Below are 20,009 nucleotides of genomic sequence, written 5' to 3'. Positions count from 1 at the left end.
CCCTGTCCTTCTCTTCACCCAAACCAGGCCCAAACAGAAGGACGATGGCAACCACCCCGAACCTATGCCGCGTGGCTAACTGCAGAAAGAAACAAAGCTCTCCCTCACCTCTCCATTTGCAGGCGCTTTATTAAGATATGCTCCATACCCTCAAGAGCGTGGCAAGCCCAGCTGTGCTTCGAAGCACATGTCCTCTTGTCACAGGCTAAGTCCAACGTCTCCCTTACTGCTGATGACTGAATATCCGTCAGATGATACCCCTGGTAAGACTACTGATCTAGGCTAGATTGAATAGGATCCAGGGGGGCTATGCACCAGCATCACTGTGTTGCAGACCTGAATGCTTCCTCCTTTATCCTTATTTTAATGATGCGCCCATTTATTTTTTAATTACTTAAAAGATAACTTTTGTCTCAAAGGAAAGCATGAACTTCACTAGGGAGCTCCCACCCTACCCCCCCCAAAAAACTCCCCGATACTTTTGCTGCATGTATGCGATTCATTCGGAGAGCCAGGAAAATTATAACATACGCCACTAGTTGGCTCCTCCACAAGCAAATATATCGACTTACTATTGCTAAAGCTTTTCCAGACATGAGTCATAACTTTAAAACCCTACAAGGCCGGTCAAATTTAACTTCTTAAACGAATTACAGCATAAAAGGCAGGCCGATACATTCAGCCCCGCTCACTTCAATCTTTCAGGGCTCTCCATAATCCAAGATGCTTACGAACAAAAGCTGTGAATGGTAAATCGCTGGTTTAATATGCTGGTCGTGTCTGCTTTCCAAAGGAGGATGCTGAGTATTAAGCCTGAAACAATGAAATTCCTCAGTGGGGGATTTTAATTCCAGGTGGTTTATGATAAACCGGGGCTTGCCCCTTTCCCTTTTCGCCTTCCCTCGGAGTTACAGTGCAGCATCCTCGCTCGGCTAAGTCTCCTCTTTCAGCGGGGGCAGAAAGGGAACCTCTGCTATTAGGTTCAGACATGGTCGGTGATGATTGCCACTCCTGTACGTGTCTAAAGACCAGTCACTTTTCTAAGCCTCTATTTTCTGCTTAGTGTGCAATACAATGGGCACGGCTTTCAGGGCCACGGAAACTATTGAAACCTTCTAACCCAGTCTCCTGCCCATAGCAGATATAAGTCCCCCCCCCCACCCCCCATTCATTCCCAAATTGAATCTAATAACTGCTATCAAGACATCCCAGATGGATTAAATTATCTGCCATATTCCCTGGCAATCTGCTTCGACGGCTAGTTATTCCCAACTGTTAAAATACGCCCTTTATTTCTCGACTGAACGTATCTAGCACCAACTTCCAGGCACCGGATAGTGTTATGCTTAGTTCTGCTTCATCAAGGCACCCACTCTTCATCTTCCACCCATGCCGGTCTTTATCGAGCATGATAAAGGCTCCTCTTGACCCTCTCGTCAACAAGTTCAACAGATTGATTTTACATCTCCCTTTGGAAATGACTGAAATTTCTCATCGTAATGCCATGGTGCTTGGATTTTCTTTAGTTTTTTTCCTCGGCCTGAAGGAATATTTGGGTGTCGGGAAGAAAAAATGAGCCGTTCTCCACTTCCTCTTTATTTTCTGCCTTTTTACTTCGCCCCACAGTAAATTTGCTACCAGGCAGTGGTGCTGGATGGAGAGGACTGAAAAGTCAGAACTGGCTGTTGACTCGATGTGATTTTGTACAAGGGAGGTGCCCCAGCAGCTCTTGTGCTGCGGCAGCATTTCCCTTTACTGCGAGTAGGAAATAAAAAATGGCAGGTGCAGACAAGACTGACTTTCGTTCGTGGTGATCCCAAGTCAGAGCCAAACGGCCGATCCAGGGGTGAAAAACTCAGCGTCTAATAACCAATACCTTGACCCATCCATCCTCCCAATGCACTGCTCTTACTACTCCAGCCTGCGCGGTGTAGACAGCAGTAATCTCATCTGCGGTGAAGGACGAGGCAGCAAGGCTGAAGATGGGAATGAAACACGCTGACTTTAATTTCCTGGCTTTTGTACTGCAGGTCCCTTGCTCCGCTGTTTCTTTCATGCAGTGTAGTGGGACTTGAATCACTTTAATAATGACTAACATGCTACTCCAGGAAGAGATTTCCACCAGCTTTGCTGTAAAAAACCGCCAGCACAGGTGCCTGGTGCACTAACCTATGCCGTCATTGGTTGTCAGGCTAATAGACAACTTTTTTTAGTCTCAAGGCACCCTTTATTTGACTCAAAGCCCATCCCTCTTCCCCTCAAAAATGCCAGATCTTAGTCTTTACTTGTTTCTTGATTAAGGAAAAAAAGTAGAGCAATTCTTCTGTTGTGAGGAACTCAAAATGAGCACGGTACATCGGAATGTTTTTTTAAACTAAATTTCTATTTGAAATCTCTGGGTTTATTTTGTGAATCACAGGTAAGGTGTTTGCACACCTAACAGTGCTAATATTGTGCAGCACCCCGCTGCACCCTTACAAGGGTCACACGGGACTGGTTGAGGATTGCTTTTGCAAATTTGCATTAAATACTATGGCTGAACCATGTTTTTCCTCTTGCGATCTCGCCTTGATATTGCAAAAACAAAATACAGCAGGTCATTCCTAATATGCATCCAATTTGCCATCCAAAAATGCAACTCTGTCAGAGGACAAGATTATCTTGGCCCGTTGCTTGGACCTGTGCTGGTTATTGCAACCACAGTGACGAAGGGAAATGAAACAATCTGGTTTTGCAAGCGGTTTCACTTCTGTTGTAGCATGGCACCAGAGCAGCCCGAGATAGGAGCACTTATGCTGGACCTCTTGGTTCTTCCTCGTGCCAGGCTGCAACAGAGCCATTTAAGTTAGCATTTATCTATGGGCACGAAGCTGTCCCGTATGAGTGAGAGCAGCACGGCTTCTCTGTAAATAGCCAAACTGCATTTAAAAATACTGGCATTTTATGGTAGGCCCGCATAATGACATTCCCACTTCTGGTGTGCATCACACTCATGTGTTTAAACCATGTTGGCCATTCAAACAAAATGTTTGGTGGGAATGTGCCAGTTCAGGCCAAGTGTGTAAGTGAGTAAAACGCACACAGATGCACACCAATGACCTTGTGATCAGACCGCCAGGAATATCTGGACTCACTTCCAGTCTCTGCCAGAGGCAGACCAAGTATCTGAACCTATCTCTCCCCTACCGCAGATGCCCTAGCCACCACGTCTGTTGTTCCCAGTCTCTATCGTATCTGGCGGAGAACTGAAACATCTTGCTTTCATCGTCCCAAAAGAGAACGGGAACATTTTTCAAGCGACGGAAAGCCTTGCAGACCAGGAAAACCCTCTCTTATTCTGCTCTGCCCGTGACACGGGCAGCAGAATTGGTGAGCCTGCAAATCCCTGTGATGGCTCTGTTCTTCCCTGTGCCTACCGTGACATTTCGGGGCCTGAAGATGCCTCTTTTGTCACTTCTGTGGTCCTGTAATTGTCCCTACGCCCCTCGCAGGCCGGTTGGACTTCGCCCAGCACTATCCAAGCAGTGTGCTAGCTGAAAGCAAAGCTCCCTAAGTGCCACGGGTGGGGCCCAACACACTGTGAGGTCTCTCCCAATGCTATGATTCAAGACCCGTAATCAAACTGGCCCCAAGGGGCTTTTGACAACTGAGCTGTAACCGGATGAGCAGTGGATTAGAGCATTAAATGATAGTGTCACATTTGTTACCTCTGCACATTTTTAATTGCAGCAGGATGTTAGTAATAAACACTGATATCCGTCGTGCATCAATCTTAGAAAGGTCAGTCGAGGTATTAAAGCCTGTGTGGTTGCAAGAGGCTGGACCTGGTGGCCCAAAAGCTCCCCTCCAGCCCTACGCCTCTGTCTCCTCTAGTGTCACCGTAAGTAGCTTGCTATTTATCACGTGGCATTGCAAGAGACAGCCCTGCACGACAGAGGAGCGAGATCACCTCGTTCCCAAAAAAGGAGACTCCAGCCATCGGCTGTGTTGCAAAAACGATTATTTTCCCCGTTGGGCAGAACGATTATTTTGGTAATGGGGCTTGAAAACGGACAGGATCAAATTTCCAAATCTAGTCACGGTGCCCCCCAACACGTCCCGTTAATCCGCCAGATGCATGAACAATTATGATCGCTGCGTGCCGAAATCGGGCATCTAACTGCGCAGCTGAGAACGCAGCGAGGAAAGGTTGAATCCTTTCTTTCTCTGAAAACTGCTTGCGTCTACTCGGCAGTGAGGAGTATAGTACGCAGCTTCACCGAGATGAGGCGTGGGGTCACCAGAATCTAACGAAATATGTACAGGAATAATCAAATTTTGCATTGACGCGGAGGAATGGGGAAAGAAGGGACGTCCTACAGAAGCTGCAGATAGATGAGTGCTAGGCCAGGGTCCCTGAAGTCAAAGCGAGACAAGAAATCCTCAGGAACGGTAGTAACAAAACCCCCAGAGATAATGAAAGGGAGTAGAGACCGTGAAGACGTCTGCCCGAGACGGGGAGGACCAAGGAGCGGGTCTGAGATGAATACGTCACGGAGATGGGCAGGTGCCCACGAAGGGAGCAGCATCTTTCAACATTACGTCTCGCCCCGGGCTCTACAGCATCCCAAATTCAAGCATTTGGCTTCAGCCAAATAATTTTCCAAGCCCAAATGTCTTTATTTAAGCTGTTTCTTCTCCCTCCACAGCAGAAGTGACACTAATTAGAGGGTGTTAATTAATAGTTATTTGCAAATCCTTTATTAAGAATTTAAATAATCAGTGCGTCTCCATCGGGGTTTCTGTAATACAGGGTAGCTTCCAGTGCCTGGGTCCTTTGCCACCAGACACCCTCCCTTCAGCGAGAGCTGACATTCAGACTGGTTCTTAGTTAAATATCCTGAACAGCCTCTGAACAAGTGCCCTGGCTGTTATTCAGGGAGGTTGGTTGTAGCCGTGTTGGGCTAAGGACACAGGCAGACAAGATTGCTTGGGTAAATCCGATATCTTTTCTTAGACCAACTCAATAGTTGGAAAAATTGATCTTTGCAACCTTGCAGGTACAAACACCCTTCTTCAGGCAGAGGGAGAGTTTACTCTGCCTGAAGAAGGGTGTTTGTACCCAAAAGCAAAAGACAATTTTCCCCAACTATTTAATCGGGCTAATAAAAGATATCACACATCAACCCGAAGAACCTTGCCTGGCTGTTATTTGCCTTCTGGATGTGCACTTGCAAGAAACTGCTCTCCGAGAGTTGGACCCGATCCCCACCACGGCTGTCACCTCGGCATCAGCAGGATACCAGGTTCAAGATATTTCCTGCCTGGTGCAGGGGGCTGGACCCAATGATCGTCCGAGGTCCCTTCCAGCCCCTAACATCTATGAATCTATGAAAGATAAAGAGCATCGCTCACGCAGGGAAAGGGACTGTACCTGCCCACAGCTTGCTGCCTCTATGAGATCTGCCCCCACGTCACGGCAGCTTCTGCTTGCTAACCTTGGTGCCCATGCTTGTAACACGGGGACCTCCATCCCCGCGCTTTCAAACCATAACTTTCAAGGCAAGTCAGGCCTGCCTCTTTGCCATGCCCGGGACCATACACCGCATAGGCCCGCTGTGTGTGCAGCCCGTGGCCTAACTGAGCAACGTACCTACTTTCCAGCGGCACTGAGCCCACGCCCAAGGGCTGTTCCTCAACTCCAGCACGCGTATTGAGGGTGGTATAGAAAGAAATTGTTGTGAGCGCTACCATAGTCATGTTTTTCGTGTAGGACAGGGATCTCGGAGTTTAGCCTTCCTTTCCTGCATCGATTCTGACTTCCTAACCAAACCTGGAGGAACCAAACAGCTCCTCGGCCTTTCACAATTTGAATGAACTTGTCTGGGATCCCGAGACGGAGGGGTCTGTCGCTCTTTAGTTTCTAACCTGCTTATCAGGCTCTGATTTCATAAGGGATCATCAGGGGAACAATCTCTGGAGGCTAAAGATGAGCAACCCACTGGCCCAGGAGCAAGGAGGTGGGTTTTATCGCCAACCCTGCCACCGATTCCCTGTGTGACCTGGTGACAAGTCACATCACTTCACCCCACCTCCGGTTTCCCATGGGACAGGGTGACGCTTCCTTCATTTCACCAGGGGATCAGGACGCGTCATGCATTACTGTCTGCAAAGAGCTCTGAGATCCTCGGGGAAAAGAAGCGGAGTCGATCCGAAGCACGGCGTCGCGACGCAAGTGTCGTCTGCGAGCTCATCACGTCACGGGGCCCCTGGGTTTTGTTTTCGGGGCGGGGCTTGCACAAAACGGACAAAAGATGACCACCTATTTTCATCCCGCTCCCCGCCCTTGCAAAGCCCCCCCCGGGTGTTTTGCACGCCACGTGGGAAAACGTACCCAGAACGCGGATTTGCATCACGGCTCCGTGCAGACCAAAGAACATCCACAGGGGCTGGGAGCAGTCCACGCAGACCTGCATGCCGGCGCCGGCCCCGTTGTGACTCAAATGCAGCTCGCCCTCCGAGTTCACCACAAATCCCAGGATGTCTCCGCTCTGCAGGGGCACCAGCACCCGGCAGACCGCCCAGAACTCCTTCCTGTCCACCAGAGACTCCGGGTTATACGGGAGGTCGCTGGGTCTCAAGGTCCCGGGGTCGCAAGAAGTCACCCCGTACGACAGCGTCCCGGTGCGCGAGGCGTTCGATTTGTTAATTTTGACGAAAATGGTCTCGTTGATTCGGAGGGGCCTGCTGGTGAAAACCAAAGTCCTCTCCTCGCGGGCGTGCTCCAGCCGGGCCACGGTTTGGTCGTCCAGGATTTTGATGTGGGCTCCCCGGAGCTGGTGGAAGCGGAGGTCGCTTTCGAGCTGGGACGGGAGGAGGTGGGAGTGCTGGGAGTTGAGGGAGTTTTGCGGGATGGGGCACGTGGTGGCCATGACGTGGAAGTTTTCCTCCTGGAGGTTGAGGTCACAGAGGCTCACCGAGAGCCGTGTGTCCTCCGTGTCTCTGCGCAGCGAGGGCCGGCGGATGGCCGTGAAGGATCTGGGGCGCAGGCAGTCGGGAGGAATGATTTCGCTGTCTGCAAAGCAAAAAGAGAGAGAGAGAGAAGGAAACGGATCAGTCAGGAGATAATGAAACTATCCAAGAGTTAATGAATTGCTCTCGGTTTGAAGGGAAAAGAAAAATAGCAGGGAGAGGCGCCTTCCAGTAAATTTCCCTTTCTTTTTTTTTTTTGGAGCAGAGCAAACCGAAGGGCATCGAATACGCGTGCAAGTCTGTGCTGCCCCTGCGCTCTCCCCACCGGACCCACCCTCATCGCCGTTCATGCGCCGGCGGAGGCAGACTCAAAATCAATGCAAGGAATCGACTGCGGGAGGGACGCAGAGGGCACAAAGGAGCCCACCGAGCGGGGGGCACCCCCCTAAATGCACCAGGGAATGGATGCGGCTCCGAGCTATTAAACCGTGTCCACATCCCCACTCCCAGGGCTCTGCGAGGAATACCCAAGCTGCTACTTGGATCTTAAAACAAATGCTTGCCTTGCAACTATCGACCCTCTTCGTCATTTATTACCACTCGATCATTAATATTTCCAGAGAGAACGAATCGCCAGCCTTCCTGTGTTTGCAGAAAGCCCGCCTGGAGGCGGGTAACGTCGCAGCGCGGAGTTTGGGAACGAGCCGTTTTCTCTAAAGAAAGCCAAATCGGTCGCTAGCTCCAGAACAAATCATTAAAAATCAAACCACCGGATACGTAACGGGGACGGATGACGCAGGCCCATCCACATCCATCAGAGGACAAAAATAAATTGCACGTTCGCCTCTTTGTCAGGCTCACCTGCTGCTCCCATTTATCTGATCATCAATGTATTTAATTCCTCTGCTAAAGAATCCAGCCAGCTGCCTCGAGCGCCTCGATTCCTCCCGTTCAGCCCAGCCCAGGCTACCAGGTCAGTTTTAAAGGGCAATAAATGAAGGAAAAGCGTGGGTTCAGCTTGGACGACAAACCCGCTCCTGGAGCTGCACCTGTGCTGAGCTTGAAGTATCGTGAGGAACCTCCTTGATTTCCACAGAATTAATGGGAGTGCAAAGATGCTTCACAGCAGGCGAAGTTCAGCTTTTGCAGGACTACGGGGACGTGCAAGGCACGGCGCACGGCCTTCCTCAGCACGAGGCCAGGGACCTCACAAGAGACCCCTGGGCAGAAGGCTCCCATCCCCAGGTTTGGAGCATCCCCCGGGCTCTTCAGCCCCGTCGCGGATGCCCACCGGGCAGGGGAAGGTGCCACGTAGCCTTGCCCCACAGTGCCAGCGCTGAAGACGGCCCTTGGGATTTAGTGCAAGCCACAGCCTAGAGCTGAACAGCAAGTCGTCTCATTGCATTGGTGCAGCGGCACCAAACTCCCAGGTTCGGACAAGAAGCAAGTCCAGTATCAGACGCGGCACAAGAAGAAATCAGGTGAGCAGATGAATCGGAAGCCATCTACTGGACAGGACTGCCGAGCGAACACCTCTTCTTGCTTTTACGGCCAGCATCGAGCGGGGTCGGAGGGGAAAGAGGGCGCTGCCAGGAGGATGTGCCCACCACAGCCAAGGAAAAAGACCAAGAGCGTGCCTTGCAAGGTCTCACCGGTGGGTAGAGATAGCTGCAGGCACCACTTTTGCTTGCTTGAAATGCACTGGCACAGCCTTCGAAGACGCTAGAAATCCTACGGGCCCCCCCAAGCCCCGGTCCCTGCCTCGCACAGCGGATGTGAAGCAAAGCATGTTACTTAAAACCCCGAATCTGGACCAGGCTGCCAGGACATCCTTTCAGCTGCGGGGTGCCACGCAACGGGTGTGCGAACGCGATTCGTGCAATACACCCAGAGTTTTCAAACCGGGATCCACAGCGTGAAGGCCGTTCTGCCCGGTTGTGGCCTTTCCGAGCTCTTTACGACAGAAGAGCTGCCCTATTTTTATTCCGTATGCAAAAAAAAAGAGAGTGAAAACCAAGAGCCGGCATTTTCTTAGGGGTGCCTCCAGTCTAGAAAAGGTCGAGAACTGCTGGCTTAAAATATTGTAAAAATTCTCACAATTCAAAATGCACGACGTGCGGGTCTCCTTGCATTGCCTCCCCCGCACGTTAGCATCACTTCCTCTTCCTCCCTTCTCAACCGGCTAGGAGCAGAACAGACCCTGAAATTACCCTGGCTCGTTTAGAGGGCGTGATTGTATTAATTAATTCTTCCTAATGCATTAGCAGCCAGCACGTAGGCCACCACTGCCCTTTGCCGGGTAGAACTGGATGCATTTTGTTCTCTGATGGCTGGAAAGCCTGAGCAGGGAAAAAACGAATGCCGGCAGCCGATGAGTTTCTCTGGCGTAGGTGAACTGGTGGAGACCTTTTTGCATAGGAACAGAAGGCCCTTTAAATTGTATTCCCCTTAACGAGAGATGTGCAGCCGAGCTGACAACCGTGATGCGCGGGTAGCTCGCAGCAGGGGTTTTGAAGCGGCTCGTTTTCCGCAAGGTTGCTTCGCGCTTCCCTTCGGCAGCTGGACAGATCATCTTCCGACTGAAAGGAGAAGACTTCTTTTGCGTGCGAGACACACGACAGCGGTAGCGAACTGATCCTAGCGGCGGCTAATCACGCTTGTCCTTAAGCAAGTTAGTCGATCTATCGGGGGTCCTGCCACGTATACAAGGGTCTTCGTATTTTTGTGGCTCCCCCAGGGGAGATGGGGAGGCCCAGGTCATTCATCTCCGTCGGGGTCTTTGGATGAAAGGGGCCATAGGGTTGTGAGGACATAAAAGGGATTTATGAACGTGCAGAGGGGGAGTGGACCCTGGAAGGGCCCCGAGCTTTGTGTCTCATGAAATATGCAGCTCGCGGTGGCCTAGAAGTTTGCCAGCCCCGACACAAAGGCGTGAACCACCAGTGTCACGCGTGACTTCCTTCCGCATCCCAGTGCCCATCCTGGAAGCACCCCAGCAGCTGCAGGATCGAGCCCACCGCCGCCGGGTCTTCAGGGCACGCACCATCCGTCGGGCTTGCGTGTGTACAGCGCTGCTGAAATGCCACCGCTTGCTCGCAGTACGTGGCACTGCCACGGGGTGCGTGTGGATGGAAGAATGAGCTACCGGGGAGTAGCTCTTCTGAATAAGCGAGCGTGAAGCACGATGACTGCAAAGCATGCTTTAAGACGCTGGGGTTCAGGCTCGCGACCTATCGTTCAAGACTGGTTTACATCACGAAACAACACTGCTCCGGAGAAAAAGAGGAATGTAGGAATTACAAGATAACAGGAAAACACTGAGTGCATCGGGGTGGGGGGGGCACGCCTGCCCGCCTGTTAGCAATTACAAGGGACTGGCTCTGAATTCGCTTGAATCCGTGTAAACTCTGCTGAAGGCAGGGTAGAGATGCACCTTGTAGACTAAATAAGATACACAGAGCATAAGCTTTCGCACATTCGAGCTCACGTCACCTATACCGTGCTTGTCTACCTTACCTTCTGCCTGACTTCAGGTTAGCGTGGCGAACTACCTTTCTCAACTCTGCTGAAGCTGCCGGAGCTAAAAAGGGAGCATGACCAGGAGTTCACTTGTGTACGCCTCTTCTTCGTCGCGCCCGGATCTATTTCCTCACCTTCTGTCTCATCTTTCTGGGGGGTTTCGGCCCTTCTTCTCTTCTCGAACCCCTCCTCCTCGCTGAGCAATTTCATCTTGCTAATATTGCACTGAACGTGGGCACTCCTTCTTGAGCTTTTGCAACTAAACCCCTGGAAGGTTTCCAGGCCTCGAAATGCCCGCTGAAATCGGCAGCGGGAGCAAATGCTCTAAGTTTTGTGACTGTATTGAAAGGCCTGGTACCCCTCGAACATCGACCTCCCGAGGATTTGTACCATTCTGCTGATGCTACAACACGGGGAGCCCATGCCGCACCCAGCACCCAGGCTCCTCTTCAAGCTCTCGGGGCTCCTCGAAGAAAAGCCGCTCGCTGGGGACATCCTTGCCACGCTTAAGCAACTCCACCCCCCCCGTTGATACTAGAAGCGGCGTGGCCGAAACATGGCTGGCAAGGCTTTGGAAAATAGGGAGAAGTGTTTGAAATGGAAAGCAGATGAGCCAGGCTGTGAAATGCTGCACTTGCAGTGGTTTGGCAGAGCGAGCCGTCTTTCAGACGAGGAGCACAACTGGCCATGTGTGGGGATTCGAGACGTCGCAGCCCTCGCTAGCAAAACAGAGATAGCAATGCTGGCAATTTAAGCAAATTCCAGCTCAGACCTCTGTCTCAGTAACTTGCCGCCGCGGTTCTTCTGTGGCTTTCTTTGCTTCCCATGCTAAATTGGTTGTGCAGCGCTGATGTGCACTATTGGGCAATTACCTCATTTGAGGCCCGCAGTGGCCAAACTGATTTCTTTTGCTTCATTTATAACTCAATTTGCAAAGTGCTCGGGGATGCCCTGAATATGGAACGCTGCAAACGTGAATGATCATTTCACCGTCATCGTCGTCATCATCATCATCATTCACCGCTCCAAGTGGAAGGATGGAAATGATGGAGAGGGAACAGCAGTCGACGACGGGTTCGGCACGTTGGCTCCCAGAAGCCCTAGGGATCCCAGCCTCCACACAATGCACACGTGCTGGCATTGCACCCCATGCAAAGCCATCTTTGCAAAATAAGAGGGAATTAGTGACGTTGATGGGTCAGAGTTTGCACCCGGTCAAGGAGCAATGGGCTCAAGTTGCAGCAAGGCACATTGAGGTTAGATATTCAGAAGAATTATCTCACTAGGAGGGTAGTAAAATGCTGGAACGGGTTACCCGGAGAGGTGGTGGCATCTCCATCCTTGGGGGTTTTCAAAACCCGGCTAGACAAACCCCTGGCTGGGATGATGTAGTTGGGGCTGGTCCTGCTTGGAGCAGGGGTTGGACTGGATGTGAGCTCCTGGGGTCTTTGCCAACCCTCATTTTCTATGATTCTAAGTGAAAACCTCCCAAATTAAGAGTTTTGGCACCAAGGTTTTCACTTGGCCATTATATCCACAAATGTTTGAAGTTCCCCCAGAGTTTCACCAGCGTTTGGGCCCATCTCCAGTTCCCTGGCAAGTGAGAGAAATGGAAGAAGAGAGGCAGAGGCTTTATTTGTGGTAATTAAGAGAGAGGGCCAGGCTCTCCAAGAGCGTTAGAAGCGCCCTGGCTTTTCGGCGACGGGCCAAAGCAGACATCTCCTCTTTTAAACAAACATATTTGCTTTTTGAACACGGTAACGCTCCTTGTGTGGTCTCAGGAGAGGACAACGGGGTTTTTGCAAGACCTCCGTAGAAAGCGACGCTCGCCCAGTGCAGATGTTCAGACTGTGGTTCTGCGCCTGGATGATTTTTTTTTGTCTTTCCTTGTTATCTTTAACTCTTGCAGTTATAGGGCCCGGGGCCACAGCGCATTGCGTTTGCTTCTCATAAACAATCAGCTGCTGGAACGCGTCTTCCCAGTCGTACAACCAAGCCACTTTGGGAGCGCCGCTGCAGCATGTGGGAGGCAAATGGATAAAATCCCGCACGGGATGACTCACGCGTTAAACTTCCTCTATCATATACAAAGAAACTCAGCACTCCTCAATGCATTTCCACCCCCACCCCCATTACAAACAGCCGGAGAAAGCAAACAGCCTTTATTGCTATCTCTAACCAACCGACCCATGGGTAATGCACACATGCATTCATGCAGAGGGTTTCAGGTATGTCGCTACCTCCGAACACAATATCCTGTTTAATACTTTGCAAATAAAGAAAGACTTTGCATCTGGGGGGTAGACACTAGACAGATGCTGGTGCCGGCTATCTATCCCACTGCGTTTTCCCTCTTTCCATGCACTCACTGGGAAGACACAAAATACCACCGTCATTCCTGGATTTGCGCTGCTGCGTGGTTTGTGCAAAAGTTACTATCAACATTAGGATTATTTCCCATCTCTTTCTGTCTGGAAGCCGGAGTAACCCGTCGGAGACTATTTCATACCATTAGGCACCATTACAGACAACCATTGGCGGGGCCGGGGCTGCCAGATGAGATCCAGGCTCTGGATGCTTCAAAGAGAGCCGTGAATGCTGTAAGCTGCGTCTCGAGCAGATATCTACTGTCACTAATTACACGTGCTTCAAGACAGACGGGCATTTTCACCATGTGAATAACACACGTCCAGGCTAAAAAAGACCTGGCATCCAGGGACGAAGCCGCGAGCGCCGTCCGCTCCGACTGAAATCCATTGGGGTTGTTCTGCACTTTGCAAGGTTGGACTCTACTTTGTGTCCCACCTACTATGCAACTACGGGGGTGGCACATTTAACACCAAACTGTGCATGGCTTGTGCACTGGTATCAGATGCTCTGAACGACTCTGCCTAGGCAGGAAGCACTTGCTGTCCTGCAAGGTGAGTTAAAACAGGCAGAGGTGTTCAAGAAGAGGCTGGAGAGCCCCTTCCCCCCCCCCCCCCCCCCCCCCCCCCCTTTGGGTTTTATTCAGAACACTTCTCTGCACATGTTGATATATCTAACTTCCTTTGCTTAATGGGAGCTCGACGCTGGAGGTAGTTTCCCAACATAGATTGCGAGCGTATGTCAATAATACAGATACAAGGGTGTACAGCAAAGCAAAACAATCCGAAAACAAGAACCAGATCCTGAAAGACAGGACAGAAACCAGACTCCCACGCCCCCAGAATCCAAACTGAAACATCCACAAAGAAGAAATACAGAGCCCCGAGGATAACGCAATTAAGTCAGACCCGGCACAATTAGAAATTCCTCACTAGCCTGGTAATCGGATTGATCGACTGCATTTGTCCCCCCCAATAGTCTAAGGAAGGAAAGCAGATGCAGACGCGCATAAATCAGAAGTACAAGGGTGAGTACCTACTGACGAGCTGCAGTTTTCTGGGACAAACCTTGTGTAATGAAGCGTCCTGAGCCAATCTGGTTGGTAACGCGCACACTTCTGTGCATCGCTCGTAAGCGTGGCAAATTGATTTGAAAATGCAAAGGGCACGAAGTCGGCAATTAGCCCTGCACAGTGATATGGAGTCACTGTTTTCCTTTGCAAGTCTGACTATTATGGAGGAGCAGGAGAGTATATGCTGAACACACTCATTTTCTAATTCAGGATGCACTTCTTCTGTAAGCAAAGCCAATGCTCAGAGCAAGTCTCAAGCTTGCAGTCTTCCTCCATGCCATGCATGCCAGTGGTCCATGCCAGAAACATTGCTTGCGCATGCCCGTCAGCGCCCGGGAAAATCATTCACACTCGCCTGGGACCGAAACATGTTCTTGGAGTTAGACATCTGTGTAATGACTTCCCTTTACAGACTTTAGCCCTGACTTAACTGCTGCTCTTCTAAATCATAGCCATGACGAGCTCATTCGATACTTCCCAAGTCCTCAGGGAGCAGAGTGAATAGGACTTGATGCTTAATACTGAGAGGCAAGAATGATATGAAACCATTCGGTCCACCCCACCGCACGCACACACTTGACTTGAACACACACAGCCCCGCGTCTTCTCCCCAGCTCTGATGTGATGATTTCCCTTTCCACATTTCCGTTAGCCATCCTGCCTTTGCTCCCACGCTCAAGAGCTCTCTGCATTGAAAGCTGAAGAATATCTTGAATCACAGCCCTATGCTCCTTGCAAAGCAGCCTGACTTCTTGCCTTGCTTCCTCTATGGTCTGAAGGCCGTCTGGGAGTGTGCGCTAATTGGCTTGCAAGGTCTAATTCAGCTCGACGTTTGGCGCGTCTCGCTCTGATTGACACTTCCCGACATCCACGATCTCGCTGCTTTTGCTGATCGGTTCCTTTTCCCCCCATTCCTTGCAGGTCCTCTGCTTATTCCCGACACCAGTTATTCCCCCAGTTCGGCCTGGAGCCGAAGTGCTTTCTCCCCCGCTCTGCTTGCGATAGAAAATCCAGATCATTTTTGCACCTGGCATTGAAGAGATTCGAGCCTCCTCTACACGCAGGCCCTCGAGCTTTGTGGTCCAGCTGATCATTCGTCACCTAACTCCCTCACTTTGTCAAAGTCCACCCTTCTGAAACTGAGCTCCTCAGTTATACGCCTACTTTCATTTATGCTCCTAATTCAGTGAAACCAAACCAACTCATGATCACACAAGCCAAGGTTAGTATTTTCTATCACCCACTCGTTCATTGTGCCCTCACTACTTGCCAAACCCCAGCCTCCAACAGCATCACCTCTTACTGGGTCAGTGATGACTGAGTAAAGGCATATGCCAGGAATATCTGGACCCTATCACTATTAGTAGCCTTTGTTCTCTAGTCTATAGTTGGGAAATTAATTCTCCCGTAATGATACAATTCCTGGTCGTATTTATTTCGCTAATGATATTACAGAAATCACTGCTTATACCCAAATCTGACCCTGGGGACGGATCCATCCCTGACTCCCACAGCCACGGTTTTTGCCAGCCCTCCTCAAAATGATTTTGACCCTAACCTACTCTGTTTCTTCTTTCTTTAGCGTCTACTCTATCATGAATGTACATCACTTCTCCAACACCTTTATCTTTATGCCTGTCTTTCCTGAACAGCACTTACCCTTCCATACCTGTGTCCTGGTTATGGTTGTTACTCCACCGTTTTTCTGCTTGGCTTCCGGCATTAAGCACACCTACTTTTCAGAGGTTTCCTAACTTCCTAGCTGGATTGGAAACAGTCCTTTCATTGTACTGTTTACCTGACCATCTCATTAGTATTAGTACCGTCTTTCTCCTTCCTTATCCTGTTCTTTGGTATTCCTTTACTTGTAGTTTATCCTCGTTTACCTGATTTTTCCTCTCCCTGCGTCTTAAAACCAGGCGTGGGATTTCCACGAGTCTCTCCTAACTTTCTCCTTAGTTAAATGCAAAGAAGCACTATTTGTCCTGGGTTGGCACTTGCTTTTACGCTTCCGACCCCTTTCCCTCCAAACCAGAATCGAGTGAAGCCAGCAACATTTCTAAATGTTTTTAGTCGGGGGGGGTTGTTCATCTCTCCAAAAGGACAGCCCAACTGTTAATATGCAATTCATTTAGTCTACTCCTAGTCTGGAGCAACCCAGGTCTGCACCAGCGAGAGAACAATAAATCACAGCCACTTTTGCTGCACCTTCACGGCTTGATTTAACCTAGCACGATGGATGCATTGTGCCGTGATTCAGAAAAGCAGCTATGGATGTGCTCAAGCCTATTCCTATTCAGAACGGCGCCCAAGCACACACCTCTCCGGCCCATTCAAGTTAACGGGACAGTCCACAATTGGGGTCTTCCTGAATCGGGGCCGTTGCAATGGTCCACAACTGGATTCCACATCCAAAACACAGCACGCGCTTTCAGCCCTCGCATTTATATCTGCCCGGTGCAACAAACAGCTACACCAGAGATTTCCTAATGCCATAAATCTAAATCAGTCATTCCAGCTCCCGCGGCTGGATGAAATTAGAAACGAAGCAAAGAGGGAGCCTTGCATGCATTTATGCCAAAGTATGCAATTCAATTAAAAACGTCATCTGTTCAGGGATACGCTCTGGAATGACCGATCTCCATTAGGCTCCGCTGGGGTCCAGGTACGAATGATCTTCTGTGGCACTGGGAAGTAAGAACAAAGCAGAATACAAATTGCACAGCTGGAGCTGGTGCAGACATCTTCAAAAGCAGAGACAGACTGAGTCGTGCAGCAGGAGAAACGTGAAGTCATTCCTTCGGTGGCGTGCCTTTCGAGTCACAGCAGCCAGGGCCTGGCCTACGGAGAGCGAGGCAGAAAGCCGGCAGGGATTCCCGAAGCTGCGCGTCAGACGACTCTTCGTGCTACATACCAAGACTGTTGAAAAAGGGGATTTATAAAAGATACCAGTCTGCTTCTCTGCTCTCAGTCATTGCAATTATTATTATAACCTCACTGGAGTCCACGGGGTTTGCCCGGCATCAAAAGAGCCAGGTGTGGTCCGGCCTGCTGGCTGCTACTTGCTGAAAACACTCCAGCGGCAAACGGACCTGCTCCACGGCCCTCAGTTGTATCTCGACAATAGATGGGGAGGACAAAACAGGCCTGGATAAAATCAAGTCAGACCCAGCCTCGCGCGAAGATGCTTATTAGCAATGCTTGAAGCTCCCTTGGAAAATACCTTCCTCCCTTTCTCATCGGGGTGCCTGCCCTGTCTGTCCCACGCGGCCCTGCTGTCCAGGGGCAGCTGCCTGATGCCAAAGGGCAGAGCCCACTGCTCAGCTATGGAGCATCTACCCTGCTATTCCTTCGGCAGGTGCCAGGTGTGTCCATCCACTATGCAACCCCTGGTCCAGCTCCCCCGCTCTTTCCCACATGCACCGGCCAATCTTTCACCCCTGCCAGACGGTCCAGAGTCTGCCACTCAGCTCTCCACGGAGGAGAGATCGCTTCCCGAGTCTGCCTCGCTCCCCTGCAGCTAGTCCTCCCCGTTCCCACTGATGCATTCAGCACAGTCTTTACAGCTCGGCCCATAAAGTTTTCCCCTAAATAACTTTGTTGTAGCGGCCTAGAGATTTGCCCCTGACGTGCAGCTCTCCCCGGGGCAGCTGGAGGAGCCAGAAGGCAGCGTAAAGATGCACCTTGCAGACTAACTGAGATGCATGCAGAGCATATATGGATCCGATGTGGCTAGCAGAGTACGGCACGAAGGAGCAGCTGCTCCTGGGCCAGGCAGGATCGTTGCATACCGCTGGATATCGTGGCATGCAGGGTCTGTCATTTTTGGGACTCTGGGCCACTGGCACAGCCGCTGCACACGATCACCTTAGCATCGTACCCAGCCTCGTGACAGTGGGTTACACGGGCCGGCAGGAGACCCCCCAACCGAGACACTACCACACTGCTACCAGCTCCGGGGCGGAGAGGACGGGACACAGGCGTTCCCTGCGCTCGTTCTTCCCTTTGCTCATCGCCTGCCCCTTCTCCCGCAGAGCGATCGACTCCTTCGGGCCGCCCAGAGCTCTGAAATGAAACGAAGCGCCTAAGGCAGACGAGGCGAGCCGTGAGCTTGGCAGCACTACGACTCCCCAGTCTGCCCTGCAACGTCTTCGTGCTGCTGCGGGGCCCGTGAAGATTTCTGCACCCTGCTAGGTGGTTGAAGACGGGCATCCAGGTGAGAAAACCCAGAAGGAAAGGGAATTAAAACCCGAGTTTGAACTCTCCACGCCGGCCCAGATGCTGACTCGCCACCCTTTGCTTCTTTTCCTTTCTTTCCAGCTGGGCTTTTTTCCCCCCACTTTGTTCCTTGCTTTCTCCCCACCAGCTCCTTACATTTCAATGGCTCAATCTCCTTCAGATCCTCCTTTCTCTGCTACCAGGCTCTGCCTGCAATAGCTTTTCTCTGTGTTTTCACCTTTCAGTTCATGTCCTCGCTTTCCCTCTTCGTGACTCATGCGCTCACCGCCTCCATTTCCCCCCTGAATCCAATAATAACTCAGCCACCTGTTTTTCCTGAGACTATTCAACCATGAGCAGGTAGCCGCAGCCACTTTCTTCTTCAGCAGGTTGTTTCCTGGCTCCTCTACATGATATCCTAGTCTATTATACTCCTATAATGCACGCTCAGGCCTTTCCCCGCTCTGTGTCTGGGTCGCTGGTCTGATCTTGCTTCTTCAGCGGACCGATCCCCTATATTTTGGGCTTAAAAAGGGCATTCAAAGTACAGATTGCATTCAGGATTTTATGATCTCCCTACAGCCACAACATTTGAGGCCAAGCTGGGAGGTTCTTGGTAAACCTGATAAATGATCGAGCTTTACTAATGTCAATGCAAACCAGGTTCGGATGGGAATCAAAACGTGGGTTGCACCCTGGGCCCAGGCAGCTGTGGTCGCACTGGAGTGCAAAGGAAGTCGCAATTTGTAGCATGGAAACGGGACGATCTTTCTGCATAAAAGGATAACGATGGGCTACTTTTACGTGGAGCTTGTTCTTGTTTCATGGCATGCGGCGTTGCTGTCCGAGGGCCCCCCGACCTCGCAGCCTCCCTTCGCCTGCCCTACCTGTGGATAGCTGGCACATGTTTTCATCTGCGGCCGGGTGAGGTGGGGAGGCTGATTAGATGTGCTGCGACCGTGTGCGAGGAACCGAGTCGCGCCGACCGCCGGCTCTGTTACAAGCCCCGAGGACGAGAGGGTGGCAGGGGGATGCCCGGTTGTTTCACAGATCCGGGGAGAGCCCGGAGCAGCCGTTCCCATTCACCGCCCTTCCTCGTGCAAAAGCTGCAAACCCTGGTGACTTGTCACCGGGGGAAGCGACTGCAGAACAGGCCGCCCGAGCCAGGCACGTCCTGTCCCGACGCTGGCCGGCGCTGCCTTGCTAGCTATCAATAAGAGACAAAAGGACCACATGGACGGCTGTTGCCACGGCGACGCAATTACATCCCAGTGTCAAATTCCCCTGCGCGCAGAATTATTGTTATTTATCCCGTGACGGAGGTGGGCCTTGCTCTCGACAGCTCCGAACAAGAAGCCCCGGGCATCTGGGTGCAACGCTCGTTAGTGAGGGGTCACGGCACGCTCAGCCCCAGGGGCGAGGGGTCAAGGAGCGACCCTGGGACGTGCATGCAGGCCTCGTGAAAGCTCCCGTCCTTTCTGTTGTAACGCTGGGCCCCATTTGGGGCCCGGCAAGTTTTCACACTTGTCCTCCTGCCACGTACCCTCCGGCTGCTTCGTATGGATGAGGAAGTTGAAGGATTGTGGGTTAGGCTGCATGGGGGGCAAGGAGAAAGGGATTTGGTGGTAGGGGTCTGCTACAGACCCCCACATCAAGGGGAAGAAAGAGATTCGGGGCTCCTGAGGCAACTCTCGGAGGCCATAAAAGCTAAAGAGGTGGTAGTCATGGGGGACCTAAACTACCCGGACATCTGCTGGGAGTCACAGACAGCAAAGTCCCACCGCTCACGCAGGTTTCTAACCTGTGTACAGGACCTCCACCTGACACAGGAGGTACACGGTCCCACCAGGGGGAATGCCATACTGGATCTGGTACTGGCAAC

The 20,009-nt window shown here is 51.3% G+C and overlaps 1 protein-coding gene across 3 annotated transcripts in view; it reads right to left on the bottom strand.

Moving 5' to 3' along the window:
* NEURL1 (neuralized E3 ubiquitin protein ligase 1) overlaps positions 1-20,009 on the bottom strand; it is a 191,653-nt gene that overhangs the window by 11,958 nt on the left and 159,686 nt on the right. For all 3 annotated transcript variants that reach the window (XM_025201223.1, XM_025201224.1, XM_025201225.1), the window contains exon 4: positions 6,374-7,054. In XM_025201223.1, the coding sequence (XP_025057008.1) occupies positions 6,374-7,054 (681 nt within the window). The remainder of the gene's footprint in view (positions 1-6,373; positions 7,055-20,009) is intronic.

Source organism: Alligator sinensis, unplaced genomic scaffold (genome assembly GCF_000455745.1).
Source record: "Alligator sinensis unplaced genomic scaffold, ASM45574v1 scaffold61_1, whole genome shotgun sequence".
Taxonomy (NCBI): domain Eukaryota; kingdom Metazoa; phylum Chordata; order Crocodylia; family Alligatoridae; genus Alligator; species Alligator sinensis.
This window is presented reverse-complemented; position numbering and strand designations above follow the sequence as displayed.